Genomic DNA, 14,812 nt, shown 5'->3' on the forward strand with positions numbered 1-14,812 from the left:
GAGCTGTGGTAATTTATACAAAATAAAGTTAGGGGATTCCACTTAATGGCTCATTCTTGTTGCAAATTACCTAATTTTTTCAGGTCACTTTCCACTGCTGTGAGCTTGTTGTCATAGGTTTGACGAGATGTCTCCATGCCACCTGTAACATTGTCCATTTTTTCTACAACTAAGATTTGGAAGACAATATATTAGTATATATATATATATATACCTATATACTTATCATGTTTTAATTTTCAGTTCAAGATACATTATCTCATTAGAGAAAAAATAGTAAAACAAAGGTATAAATTGAAATCAAATAAGCAAAAAAACTTGTTCTTTTAGAAAAATAAGTAACTTGTCACAAAATCCAGTGGTTTAATTTACTTGGTTGAGAATTGTATGTTAACTGTTTTCATGATTCTGTAATGCCTTGTATATTTCAAAAATTTCTGAAACGAATTTAAATTTTTTCGTGCACTATAGAAGTCCTCAATCATTATTATTTCCTATATTAATTTCTTTTTTTCACATTTGTGCTAGTTGAATCTTCACATTTTTTTGAGTTTTTTAAAATTTTCATTTCATTTTCTTCCATACATTCAATCATATTATTATTTGTCTTACAAAATGGATATTTCAACAGGTGAACTTTCTCCCTAGTACTGTTGATAAAACTACGAAATATCTTCAACAGATAATACTACACCTCTTTGTGTCATAAATGCTTTGCCTCCTTTTCCCTCTCCCAAATGTCCTTCCTCAGACCCTCCTCTTTCACACACACTATATCTGATATTTACATTTATACACTGCATTTCTATATCCTTTAGACAATCAGTTTCAGTCACAGAGTGCATGAATATGGAAGACTTACTACTGAGTGAAGCAAGCCATGCTATGAAGGAGAGGCATTGTATGTCCCCACTTAATATATGCCGAGTGTCTGCACTCTATGACTGAAACTAATTTCCATAGAAGGAAGCACAAACCGTTGTGGTCATTTACAACATTTTGTCTCTCATTGGCCTCCCTAACACTCCTGCTGGTGGGACTCACTTACCTAGCATGGGATTCCACTGGCAAAGAACTGCTAGCGCAAGTCTATACACAGTCATCACAGAAGAAATGCAAGGTCAAAAATATATGGCACTCATGATTCCACCACCAAGGCTGAAAATGCACTTTTTGTTAGTGACGACTGAATCTGTAGTTTATCAGTATCCAAGCAGATACCTAAGTGATGTTTCTAAACAATAATTTACCAAAAAAAAATTTTTAAGCTTATGTATGAGAGGGTCTTTAAAATGTTCATGGAAAATACATATTACGAAGAAACTATGCATGGATTTTGACATTTTTTTGGTACCAAAATAAATGTAATATCATTTTCCCATGAACTCTTTGGATTTCCTTTTATTTATTTCTTCCCTGAGATAGGGAGAGAGACAGGCACACAGAACAGGTTCCTTTACAGTGCTTTAGCTGAGAGGATGCCAGTAATTGTTCAACTACATTGCGTTCAAAGTCCCATATTGTAAAAGCAGTTCTCATTGTTGAGGTAACTAGCAGACAAGTGTGAGTTACCTCTTACTGCAGTGAACAACTTGTACTTTTACAGTTTACAATGGTTTTTCATTCAGTGACCACATATTTAAGATTTTCAATTCAGAACAAAGAAATATACATGGGCTTAATAATTCAAGAAGACTACTATTTCTGTTTCATGGCAATGTACACTCCCACTCTTTTGGTTTTATTTTACATAGATTTTCACTGGGCGAGTCTTTTTACAAACTGAAAACAAGAAATAAATGCTCTATTTTCCCTTCTTCCACAGCAAGAAACAGGGTTTAAAAATGACAATTACTGGGACCAGCAGTTGGTGTAATGGTTATGTCGCTGGATTCCCATGTGTTCGACAGCAGTTTGAGTCCCAGACCGGTGGCTTAAATTCATGCTGGGTGTGTGCATGCCTGCCTAAGATCCTAAGAGGAGAATGGAAGAGAAGGGATTGTGGTGTGGCCATCCCCCCTGGGGGGGGTGATTTCTCGCTTTCTGTCTCTCTTCTCTCTCTGTCTTTCTGGCAAATGCACATGCCCTATAGCAAAAACCTCTCAAAATACACCCCCTCAAAAAAAAAAACCCCAAAAAAAAAAAAAAAAAAAAAAAAAAAAGAAAAGGTACATTTCTCCAGAAGTGACTCCCATGAGATCTAATATTTAGCAGCTTTGAATGAAGACTGACTGTTTTTGGTATCAAGAAACTCTTGAGAAAAAAAAAGACTTTTATTTTTCAAAGCATGAATATGCTTTATATATTAACCAGGAGTTAATGGATCCAATTTATTTTATTCATCACATGGTCTACTTCTTACATGATCATTTGAGAAGATCCTCCTGGCTTTTATCAGGAAGCTTAAGTAAGTTTCCATGTGCTTGTGTGGCCTGAAGTAAACTCGCTCTTGGATCCTGGAAGCTTCCCCGGAGAAGCTCACTCTGCTTCCTCTCAAGCTTCAACAGTCTGGCCATAATGAAGTGTTCACCCAATGAAATGTCCCCACCCAAGCCTTTCCATGTTTTCTTCTCTCCACCTAGAATATGATTCCCAGGTCTCTTCACCAAGCTAAGTCATAATTGCTCCTCAAGACTCAGCTCAACCCTTCCTGTTGGAAATCTTTGCTGAGGTGCGTCTTGCAGCATTCTACAGTATTTCCCTACTATAGGACTTAGCACATTGTCTTCTTAGGGCTTGTTTACCATGGATCCTTTAAGGGCAGAAAAATTTGTATTCAGTTTTATCTCCAGCTTATAACTCAGTGTGTGACACTTATTTATTATGCCAGTTATTTCAGTAAGGGAGAAGCTGCCTGCTGAGGCCTATGGAAAATTGGCTGAGCTACAGCTCATGCAAACAAACATAGGAACCAACCACCCCAAGGCTGCCACAACATTGGCAATGAGTATGACATTTCATTCGATAATTATTGTTGTTGTTGTTTTTTAATTACACATATAGACACAGAGATACAGTTATAATAATCTGTACTTTAGGGTTGTTTGACAGGCATGCATACTTCTAAATCCCTGGAAACTCTAAAGAACAAAACTTTTCATAGGCATTTTAGCAAAGCTAAGTTAAAAAAAAAAGTACGGAATGTTTACAAGTTTAGGTTCAGTTTTGATTCCCAAATCAAAACATATGCCTCAGTCTGTCCTCAAACCACAAGCAGGATCTTCGGTCCTGCCCTTCTTTCCTGGACGCCAAAGGAGGCTGTAAAGATGTAGTTCTCTTTTACTCTCTAATTTTTATTCCATCTTAGTTTTAAAAAATACAGAACTGTTGTGGACAAGTAATTCAGGTTTGTGTAGAGTAGAAGGAATAAATAATTCTTAAAAAAAAAAAAGACTGTTGGGGCCACCAGGTATACAGAAATTAAGGCACTGGACTCCCATATGGACAACTGTGGTTCGAATCCCAGACCTGGATGGGATGATGGCTTGCTTTCTCACTTTCCCTCTCTTTCTCTCTTTGGTGAGTGTATATGCCCTATAGCAAATTTTAAAAATTAATTAATTCACTAAATTATTCTAAAAGAAACCCCCCCAAACTATTAATCTTGCCTTTCACGCATCAAGGAAACTATTTGCCCTGCTCACAAGTGCTAACTAGTTATATGCACTGGGATGTGTGCATCAGTATCCAAAATTAGAATCTTGGTAAAAAGCTGCAAACTTTAGAGCTGAAATGCTAGCAACTTGCTACTACGTCAAATCACCACGGTAGTGGAGATCCAGAGCTAACACTTGCTATGACAGCACAAAACATTTTCTTAATTTATTAGCACAGATTCTCAACCAGGAACACAGTGACAAAGCCATCCTATCTCACGCAAGGATCTCCCAGTCTACTGACATCGACCACAGTTTGCAGATCATTTTCAGATGAGAAAATGAACAGGAAACACAGAAGGGTTTCCAGAAGTATAGTTTTTCACAGGCTTCCCATTTTGGAAACTGTCTCTTGATAAAGAATTTTTTTTTTTTTTCAGAATATTGTGTTTCAGGTATTATATCTGAAGAGCTGTCCTTCTAGTCCCCAATGTACAATTTTCTATGCTAATCTGACAATACCTTTTTGTTTTTAAGTTTTATTTATTTCTTCTGAGAGACAGAGAGTCAGGTATCCTCAACAGGGTCCACACATCATGACATACCCCAGCCTTAGCCAGTGCAGATCATGCACATATACCTGTATCCAGTGTATGGAGGGAGGCCTCAGGATCCAAACCTAGGACCTTCCCATGTACGTCTGGCATTGCGCAGCATTGTGTTACCACTGTACCACCAACTGGTCCCATGACAATAATATCTCCTATAAGGAGCACTTTGTTATCCTCTCTTGACTTGGGGCACTAACCTTTTTCCTTGTTTTGATTTCACTCATCCTTTAAAGTCTACTGCAAGTCCAAGAGCCTCACTGTGCTAAGCCTTTCCTATAAATTAATTGTTTAATTATTATTATTATTTTTTAGGTTTTTGTCATAGGGTGTGTGCACTTGTTAGAGAGAGACAGGTAGAGGGAAAGTGAGAAATCACCTCCCAGGAGGGATGGACACACCCTTTCTCTTCCATTCTCCTAATGAGATTTTGGATATGCATGCGCACACACCTCATGTGACTTTTAAGCAGCCTGGTCCAGGACTCAAACCATGGTCAGTCATGTGGGAATCCAGTACTTTAACCACCACACTACCTGTTGGCCCCTATCAACTGATTTCATAGCACATCAACTGAACCTTTATTTGAATGACAATAATAACACTATATCATCATTGCAGTTCATCCCTACAACTTCCATTTCACAGATGAAGAAATGGAGGCTCAGAGATGTTTAGCAACTTGCCCAGAATCACACAGCTTGTAAATGACTGAGTGGAATAGCAGGTTGGGGGACCAGCAGATGGCTTAATGGTTATGTTGCTGGACTCCCATGTGGTTGACCATGGTTCGAGTCCTGGACCTGGTGACTAAAACTTCATGCTGGGTGCACGTGTGTGCATGCCCAAGATCCTGAGAGGAGAATGGAGGAGAAGGGATTGTTGCAGGGCCATTCCACCTGGGGGGGGGGCGGAGATTTCTTGCTTTCTGTCCTATAGCAAAAACTCTTTCTCTCTTAAAAAAAAAAAAAAGAAAAAGAAAAAGAGTACCAAGCTGGAGGATCTAACTCCAAACCCCATGCTCTTTAACTTCACATTGCCTTTCAAAATAGATACAAGATTAGATACAAGATACAAGATAGACAGGCCATGGCCTTAGCCCTTGAAAACAGAGAACAGGAACAGAGCTCTCACCTGGTGCTCACAAGTGTTTGTACCAGACTTATCATGGAAGTGAGGGATAAACACACACTCTCATTGGTACCTGGGACTTCCCAGTAATACAAATTACATTCCCCTAGAATTCAATAAAGACCTGTCTACCTTGAACTCTGCTGCAAGTTTTATTGCAGAAATACAGAAAATCTACCTGTAGGGCATTATCCTGGATTCTACCAAGAACTCTACAACACAATTTGATGCACACCTTGAAAGCCCACTTGTCCAGCAGTAATTTGCTATCTTGGCAGAGCTTAGTTGCAAGGTTCACATTTTATGATGAGGAACACCAAGTTAAAGGACATTAATGAGAAAGATTCAGAGTTCTTTCTTTATTTAATCATAATTACCTTAGGACTTTTGCCTGCTGGACAGGACAGTAGAGTAGGACTTTCTTGTGCAGGGAATGTTCTGGAGGAAACAGGACCTACTGCACTTTAGAGATGGATCCTATCATGGAAACTCCATTGATTTATGACAAAAAACCCAGGATAGAGGATTTTCTGAGCGGCAATTGTCTAAGAATGTGTTTTCTGGGACCAGTAGGTGGCACAGTAGTTAAGGGGGTGGACTCCCACATGGCCAACTGCTGTTTGAATCCTGAACCTGGTGACCTGAAAATCACACCGGGTGCATGTGTGTGCATGCCCAAAATCCTGAGAGGAGAAGTGAGGAGAAAAGATTACAGTGTGGCCATCCCTACCCTCAAGGGTGTTATTTCTCACTTTCCCTCTTGCTCTGTCTCTGGTTCTATCTCTTTCTTCTTAGCAAGCAAAAAAATGTTTAAAAAATGTCTTTAAAAACAACAACAAAAAAAGAACATGTTTTCTACAAATTGGCTGACATGCTTCATGGTCACAGCTGCTGTACAGACCTTGTCTGGGTAACTAAATAATTCTCTGACTTGTTTAGGAAATTTTCTAGGAAGAATTTTGTTGATATCTTCACTTGAAGCTGTGTAAGTGACACAGAAGGAGAAGGAAAGCCTAGTTCTAAAGCAACCTGTATGGAACTGCTTTTGTCAGTCCTGATCAATAAGTAGTTTCTATTTCATCTCCTTTCAACTTTTCCTTCAAAGAAACACCTTATATACTTCGTTCATTAAATATTCCTTTCCCTTTTTTTTTTAAAATGGAGAGTTTCTCTGGACTTCCAAGGAAATGTGTGAAAGGAGAACTGGGTCTTATCTTTTCACTTCTTATAATGATGGGCCACCAGAATTTTATGAGGAAGGAGGAGGAATCACTGTACAAGCGAAGAGAAAGCACATCTGGAAAACATCAACACGTAAGTTCATGAAGGCTGTGTTTAGAAGTCAGAAGTGCACATCATATTATCTTCTTTTTTGTTAGCAGAGTCCAAGTGTGACTTGATGGAACTTGGGGGCATTGAAGAAAGGAAAAGAGGAGCAAGACATTACCTTGCCTCCCCTCGCACTTGCTTCCATGATCTTCTGTCCCTACTTCCTAGTAAAAGAATACCCATAGAGGAGGCTAAGAGGATCTCTAAAATTTTAGGATTCTAGCAGGGCTTTCAGGGGCAAAAATCCCAATGTAGAGATTGGTGTAGAGGTCTCTGGGCACCTATTGTTTACCTCTACAGAAATCAGTCCTAATCCATAATCTATCATCTAGCCATCAATCCTCTCATTAATTGATTCAGTAAACTTTCCTGGGCACCTGTTAAATACTATGAGGCTGTTATTGAATAGAAGATACATTAAATAAAAGACATCTCTTGTTTTCGTGGAAACCTGTAGTTTGGGTAGTGAAGACTGACAAGCTTGGAAATAATGATAAAGCATGATGGGGATGAAGAGTAAAGAAAAAAGGGTCCTGTGGGAACAAACATGAGGGACCCATCTCAGCTTAAAGTGGTATCCATCAGATAAGGGACTGATAAGCAGAATACACAAGGAATTAAATAAGCTGTCTGGAAAAAAGATGATCAACCCTATTAAAAGATGGGAGAAGGAGTTGAAAAAAACACTCTCTAAAGATGACATATGAATAGCCAAAAGGCATATGAAAAAATGTTCAACATCCCTCATCGTAAGGAAATGCAGATAAAAACAACAATGAGGTGCCACCTAACCCCAGTCAAAATGTCTAAGATTGAAAAAACAAAAAATGATAAGTGTTGGCGGGGGTGTGGTGAAAGGGGAACTCTTACACTGCTGGTGGGAATGTAAATTGGTCTAGCCACTGTGGAGAATAATTTGGAGATTCCTCAAAAATCTACAAATAGATCTACCATATGATCCAGCAATCCCACTCCTTGGTATCTACCCAAAGGACAGAAGAATTCTTCATTGGAAAAGTGCTTGCACATTGATGTTTATTGTGGCACTATTCATGATTGCTAAGTCATGGAACCAACCCAAATGCCCCTGTATGGAGGAATGGATTGAAAAACTGTGGCACATATACTCTATGGAATACTACTCAGCCATAAAAACCAACAGAACCCTGGCTTTTAACAGAAAGTGGAAGAATATGGAAGATTTACTGCTGAGTGAGGCAAGCCAGGCTATGAAGGAGAGACATTGTATGTCCCCACTTAACATATACTGAATGTCTACACTCTATGACTGAAACTGATTGACTAACGGTTGAACAAACACAAGAGATGGGTGTGAATGTCAGACGAGGTGTATGTGGAGGAGTGGGGCTTAACAAAGGACATTTGGAGAAGGGATAGGGAGGTAGAGCATTGACGGGATGGGGAGGTGTGGTGTTATCGGTTGAAGATATTTGGATCAACGGGACTGGGAAGAAATGTTCACATATTGAAATGCTCACATTGTAAGCTAAACAATGTGATTGAATGTATATACAAAAATAAATAAAGAAAGAAAAAAAAAGGGGGCGTCCTGTAGGACACGTGTCTATATGAGACATTAAAGACAAGAAAGAGTCCCTTATGTGGAGAGCAGGAAAAAAACCGTTCCAGGTAAATGGAACAGCACACTCAAAATGTCAGAGCTGGGAAGAACCTTCAATGGATAAAAATGGAGGACATAGCTGTGCCTTAGAAAACAAACATAAGAAAAAAAAAACAATGAAAGAATAAAACCTCTCCTTTGTATCTTTCTAAATAATTCCAAAGTCATTAAGATCTTAGACCTATTTGTAAGAAACAAAGGTAAAAATTACAAAATGTCACATATTCGCCAAACTACTCTCATTGCTCCTTTAGTAGTAAATGTTTACTCTCATGATTTCACATGCTACTGAGCCTTAAAGGTACTTATTAAATGACTTGTTGATTGTAAGCTTCTTCTTTATCTTGGCTTACTAGGAAAAGTCACAGAGAAGTAATAATGACCAAAGAACCTACTAAAGAAAGAGAGATGATCTGAATTACCTAGGACACAGAAAACTCCTTTCCCTCAGTAAGTTCCTGCCTCTCTGCCCAGCACTAATCATGATTTGACAGCTTTTAAGTCACTTACTCTGTTATCTAAAAACTTATGGCAGTCCAAGTTAGATGAACTCATCACAAATGGACAAAATGACTTGGTAGTTTTCCAAAATTTATTGTCCAAATTGACCAGTCAACATACTCTATGATGCATATTATTTCCCATGCATATGGCCATAAAGGCGGGACTAAAAAGCCTCGTCTGTACTGAGGACTTTTAATGTACTTTTGCCACTCTAATGGTAGAGCTATGCAAATGCAGTTATGAAGCAAAGAACAGAGAGATACAGCACGGTCTACTGGGAACAACTATAAAACACAGGTTCTAGAACCTCATCATCGTTCATTTCTTTGCTCGACCACCTTGAAAAGTGACATCAGCAAGTACTTACTGAATATTCACAATTGTACTACAAATGGGAGGATCAAGAAGGGAATTTGGACTATTTGGTTCTTTTTTTGCTATAGGGTGCATGCACTCACCAGAAAGAGAGAGAGAGACAGAGAGACAGAAAGTGATAAATCACCCCCCAGGGGAGATGGCCATGCTGCAATCCTTTCTCCTCCATTCTCCTCTTGGGATCATGGGCATACATGCACATGTGCCCAGCATGAGTTTAAGCCACCGGGTCCAGGACTCGAACCATGGTCGACTACATGGGAGTCCAGCAACATAGCTGTTACGCTAACTGCTGGACCCTGGATTATTTGGTTCTGAAGCTCATTCACATTCTAAATTTTTTTATTGAACTTTATTTTATTTATTTATTTTAATTGACCAGAGAAGGATAGAGTGAGAGAGAGAGAGAGAAAGCAAGCCGCCAGTTCCGGGACTTGAACCTCAATTGGCCATGTGGGAATCCAGCGCCCTTAACCACCATGCCTCCTGCTGGCCCCAAGCTCATTCTCATTCTAATGCACTGTGTTTCCTCCGGAAACCACTAAACACTTGGAGAGAGGTGGGAGAAATGACAAGTCAGAGGGAATTCACTTTGACTCTTTCTCTTCCTAGATCAAGTCTATGGGCCAAGGAATAGAGAAGGGAAGGTGTGGGAATTCACTGTTAATCTGTCAGCTCTGGGGAAAGACAGCTGAGGTGGCTGTTGAGTGAAGGGTTTGAAGATCTGCAGACCCAGCGTCTGCCTCTGTGCTGGAATCAGACAGCCGTGTCTGTCTCATGTGTTTTTGACAGGACGACTCCTATGGCTGCTTTCTATAAAAAGGTTTATGTAGTTTTTGATCGTGAATCATGACACCTTTCTACCTATGGTCTTTAGAAGTGGAGAGGGATACTTTGTCTGCAAGTTGGGGTTGGGGACAAAAATCTTCCCCAGGGACCAGCAGTTAGCATAATGGCTATGTCACTGGACTCCCATGTAGCCGACCGCGGCTTGAGTCCCGGACCCGGTGGTTTAAACTCACGCCGGGTAGGTGTGCGTGTGTGCCCAAGATCCCGAGAGGAGGGGGAGGGGAACTGGGCAGGGCCCTCCCCCCCTGGGGGGGGGGGGGGGATGATTTCTCGCTTTCTATCTCTCTGTCTCTGTCTTTCCAGGGAGTGCACGTGCCCTATAGCAAAAACCTCTCCAAAAAAACAAAAACAAAAACAAAAAACTTCCCTTTATCTTAAAACCAGACATGTTTAGGCTTAACATCTACCAAGTAGAATCATGGCAGTAGTGCTATGCTTTATTCCTACTGGGCAATATTTTTACAGAGTTATATAAACAGCAGTGACCACATGAGTAAATGTAGTGAAAAGAAAAAAGGGACTTAGTTGGCCAAACCCCAGGTGAAGCTAAGTCGTATCTCTGGAAATCTTGTATTTTATTTATCCTCTGTCAATATAGTTTTTCTGTGTGCTGACTCTAGGATTCCACAGAGCCTCTTAGAGATAAGATGGAAGAAAAATAGAGGAAGAGGGAGTGGCTGGAAGTAAACAGGAAACAGCAACAAAGAGGAAAAATCTTTATGTCTCATAGAGGACTATTATTATTGTCCAAATAAGTCGAAAAATTACTGTTTTCTCCCTTTTACATTTAGCAGCTACTAGAAGTTGAAGGCACAGAGATAGCTTATGATGTTGCTAAATTCTGCACATGAATTGTATTAACAAAATACTTCATACTGGCAAAGATGAGTTTTTTATGCTTAAATTAACAAAGGGAAACTTGCTATGTAGTGGGAAGAACAAAAGAGAACTTACCTTTATATCCCAAAATGGCTACTGTGATTGTTAGCAAGGCACACAAAATGTATAATAATATGATAGAAAACTTCAGTGCCCAGTTATTTTTACATTTGGTACACTGCGTTCCTTCCTGAATACCTGTAAGAGAAGTCAAAATTCAATAACGAACAAAAATATCATTTCAAAATCTAGCATCTTTTTGTATGGTAGTTCCAATATTGTGACTAAGAATAATTTTTACATAGACCTTAGAAGTATTTCTTTCTTTATTTTTAAATGCCAGAGGGTGCCTGTGCTTGCCAGAGAGAGATGATGACCGGGGAAGGAGAAAGCATCCCCCAATGAGGCATGGTCATGCTGCAATCCCTTCTTCATTTCTCCTTCCTGTTGGGATTGTGAACATGCATGCACATGTATCTGACAAGTTTTTCAAATTGCTGGAAACAAGATTCTAACTGTAATCACCCATGTTGGATCTGGCTTCCTTAACCACTGGTCTATAAGGCTGGCCCAAGTATTTTAAATTAAATAAACTCACTATTTTAGCAAAATAAGGACTTTAAATATTACCATTATGTTATAATTGTATTTAATATGGCTTATAAATAACATAAACTTTGTCTCACAGGATAGGTTCAGATAAAATTCTATTATTATAATAATAATACAAATAAAATTTTATATGAACTTGATCCTGCAATCCTCCAGCCTCCATAGGTTTTTGCCATAGGGTGGGCACCACCACACCCGTAAAATTTTACATGACAAAAAATAAAAACAAACTACTTGTTTCAACTATTATTGGACCTACAATGATTCAAACACAACTAAAAAAAAATCCTGTGACTTATCTTTTGATGTCTGTTTCAGTGGTGCTACAGCTAGTTCCTACTGGCTTGTGAGAGCCAATTTTTAAATTGAGGAATTTAGGGAGCTTGTTATTAAATTGCTCGTAGCTTGATATCATCCCTGAAGGGAGTATTTACACCATGGAAATTGGCAAATGCTACAAGTGAGGACTCACCCCCACCCTCTGGACAACTGGTTTACCAGCATGACCTTGCTTGCAATCTACTATAATCATAGCAGAAAATACAGATGAGTTTATGATTAAATGCCCAGTATGTAATAATTCTGATACATGTATACAAAAAACACACTGTTATTTACATTATTACAGTGATTTGAATAACAGCTATTAGACAAATAGAAACACCAGACATTTATGATTAGAAGAGGTAAATTTTTACTACTTGATGTTCAACTTTTTGAAAAACATCCTATTCTAAGTGGTAAACCAGCATCTCTGCTGCAAGTGACTCCCAGAAACTAACCCATAAAAAAGGAACTTTCCATCTGATTGATTAGAAACACAGAAGACAAAGACTGGACATTATAATGTGAAAATCATATTGGAAGGCAGGTCTGGAGACTCCTTGTTTCCCTGACCTGTTTCCCTGTGTGTGTCTTACTATTAGCACTGGCCAGGAGCAACAACACATAAAGGACTGGTCTCTTATAATTGTGCTCAATAATGTTTGATGGGTAAGTCATGAGTATTAGGCCACAGTGGAAATTTCTCTCCTTTGGATTGTAATTTACCCATAGTGCCCTTCTTCAGTGAAAAGAGTTTTTCAGCTGTGTTTAATGCAAAATGATGAGAGAAACAGCACATAACAATGAGTGAAATTTAGCTTTCAGGGTTTAATCAATTCCTCTGGTGTTCTGGGCTATAGACTCAAGAGGAGGAGGTCCAATTTGTCTGTTTTATGACTTAGAGCAGCACTTCTCAAATTTTAGGGTACATCAGTTTATGGGCTCGTTAAAACACATCGTTTCTAATTCAGAAAGTCTGAGAAGAAACCTGAAAATTTAGATTTCTAAGAAGTTCCCAGGTGATGCTAATACTGCTGGTCCTTCTTGAACTTTAAAGTGCTTTAAAAATCACATTGTTGAAATTCAGTAGGTCTGAGATAGGAGCTATGACTGTATTTCTAACAAGGCTTGGATGATGCCTGGTAGGTCTGAGGACCACACTTCAAGGAGCAAAGATTTAATTTTTGAAGATAGTTATGGTGGATCAACCTTTGGTTAGCTAATTCCTTGAAGGTGAAGCTGTAAAATTAGACTCATCAAACATCTAGAGCATATCAGCTCCTTTGTGTTACAGTCCTCCCATTTTTAACTCCCTTTCTTTTCTATCCTATGCTCTACTTCTTTAATAGTCACTCATCTGTCTCAGCATCACCTCTAATATCTACAACTGCCCTCTCTACTAGCTCTGACAAACCAGATCTCAAACTTCCACCCAACTTTTTTATTTCTACTCAACTTAAATATTAATGTCCCTGTCCTTTAGATGATTAAACTTGAAGATACTATGATTTTCTCTCTTGTATTTATTTTCCAATTCAATCAGTGACCAGGCCCTATTCATCTTCTTGTGAGATATTTTTATCACGATCATCACCACCTACAGTTTACTGATATTCACTTACTGCCTACAGTGTATCAGGTTCTGAGCTAGGTACTTTATGCACAGTGTTTATAATCCACAAAATAATCCTGCAAGGAGGCATGGTGGTGAGAACTGAAAGGACATCCTATACATGTCACATCAAGCTCCCAACCTATGTCGGAACTCCAAATGCCACAATCTTTCCACTATGTCATTCTTTCTCTGGTCACCCTTCTCCAATTCCACTGGAACTTTTTCATCATCCTAGTAGGAGATCTTTTAATCTCAATGGAAACTTCCTCTTCCACTCCCACTGGAACCTAGCCTCACCCTGAGCTTAAGTACTACTATCATGACATTTGCCAAAAATGAAGAGAACAAAAACAAACTTTCAATGGTTCACCCTTAACTAAAGAATGAAATCACACATACATACACACCAGCTCTTAAACTCTCTGTGATCTGGTAGCTTAAAATGGAACAAAGACCCCTTACATCCAGTAAGAGTGAAAATATTTTTGAAATTGGGAGAAGAGGATGTTTAAGTAGATCCACAAATGTGTCACATTCCATGTTAAGGAACAATAAACTTGCTTTGATGGCAACTTTAAAACACAGACAAATGATAAATATGGTGATGCTGGACTGACCTCCCATAGAAAGACTTGATGACACTTTCAAGGTTGATGAGGAACTTAATTTCTTTTAAAATTCAGGACCACAGTGAGTGAGCGCTTTACCCCTCTGCTATGGTTTGTCCCCACAAGTTTCATGTATTGGAATTTAGTTGTACTGTGAAGGTATTAAGAGGAGATTTTTCTGATTATGTGTTGAAAGGTGGAGCCTTTCGGAAGTGATTGGGCATCAGAGTAGGTCCCCCATGATTAAATCCTGGTGGGTTTATTTTATTTATTTATTTATTTATTTATTTATTTATTTATTTATTCATTCATTTATTTTTGAGAGGTTTTGCTACAGGGCACGCGCGCTCGCCAGAAAGACAGACAGAGACAGAGAGAAAGTGAGAAATCACCCCTCAGGGGATGGCTGCACTGCAATCCCTTCTCCTCCATTCTCCTCTCAGGATCTTGGGCATGCACGCATATGCGCCCAGCGTGAGCTTAAGCCACCTGGTCTGGGACTTGAACCGTGGCCTACTACATAGGAGACTAGTGATGTAGCCATTACGCCAATCGCCAAGTACTGGTCCCAAATCCCGGTGGGTTTACAAGGAGAGGGAATGAGTCAGAAACACATGGACACAGACACACATTCTACTGTTTGCTATTTCTTTTATTTTTAAAGAATTAGTTTATTTAACTGTATTATTATTATTTTAATATTTACACACACACACACACACACACACAGAGAGAAAGAG

General features: G+C 39.0%; 1 protein-coding gene across 1 annotated transcript in view; it reads right to left on the reverse strand.

The window, feature by feature from the left end:
- COLEC12 (collectin subfamily member 12) overlaps positions 1–11,111 on the reverse strand; it is a gene marked incomplete at its 5' end in the record, with an annotated part of 43,133 nt that extends 32,022 nt beyond the window's left edge. The window contains 2 exon segments of the mRNA XM_014588992.2: positions 71–169; positions 10,989–11,111. Coding sequence (XP_014444478.1) covers positions 71–169; positions 10,989–11,111 — 222 coding nt within the window.
- Positions 11,112–14,812: the final 3,701 nt, after the last annotated feature.

This window comes from Tupaia chinensis, unplaced genomic scaffold, assembly GCF_000334495.1.
Source record: "Tupaia chinensis unplaced genomic scaffold, TupChi_1.0 Scaffold000320_2, whole genome shotgun sequence".
Lineage (NCBI taxonomy): Eukaryota > Metazoa > Chordata > Mammalia > Scandentia > Tupaiidae > Tupaia > Tupaia belangeri.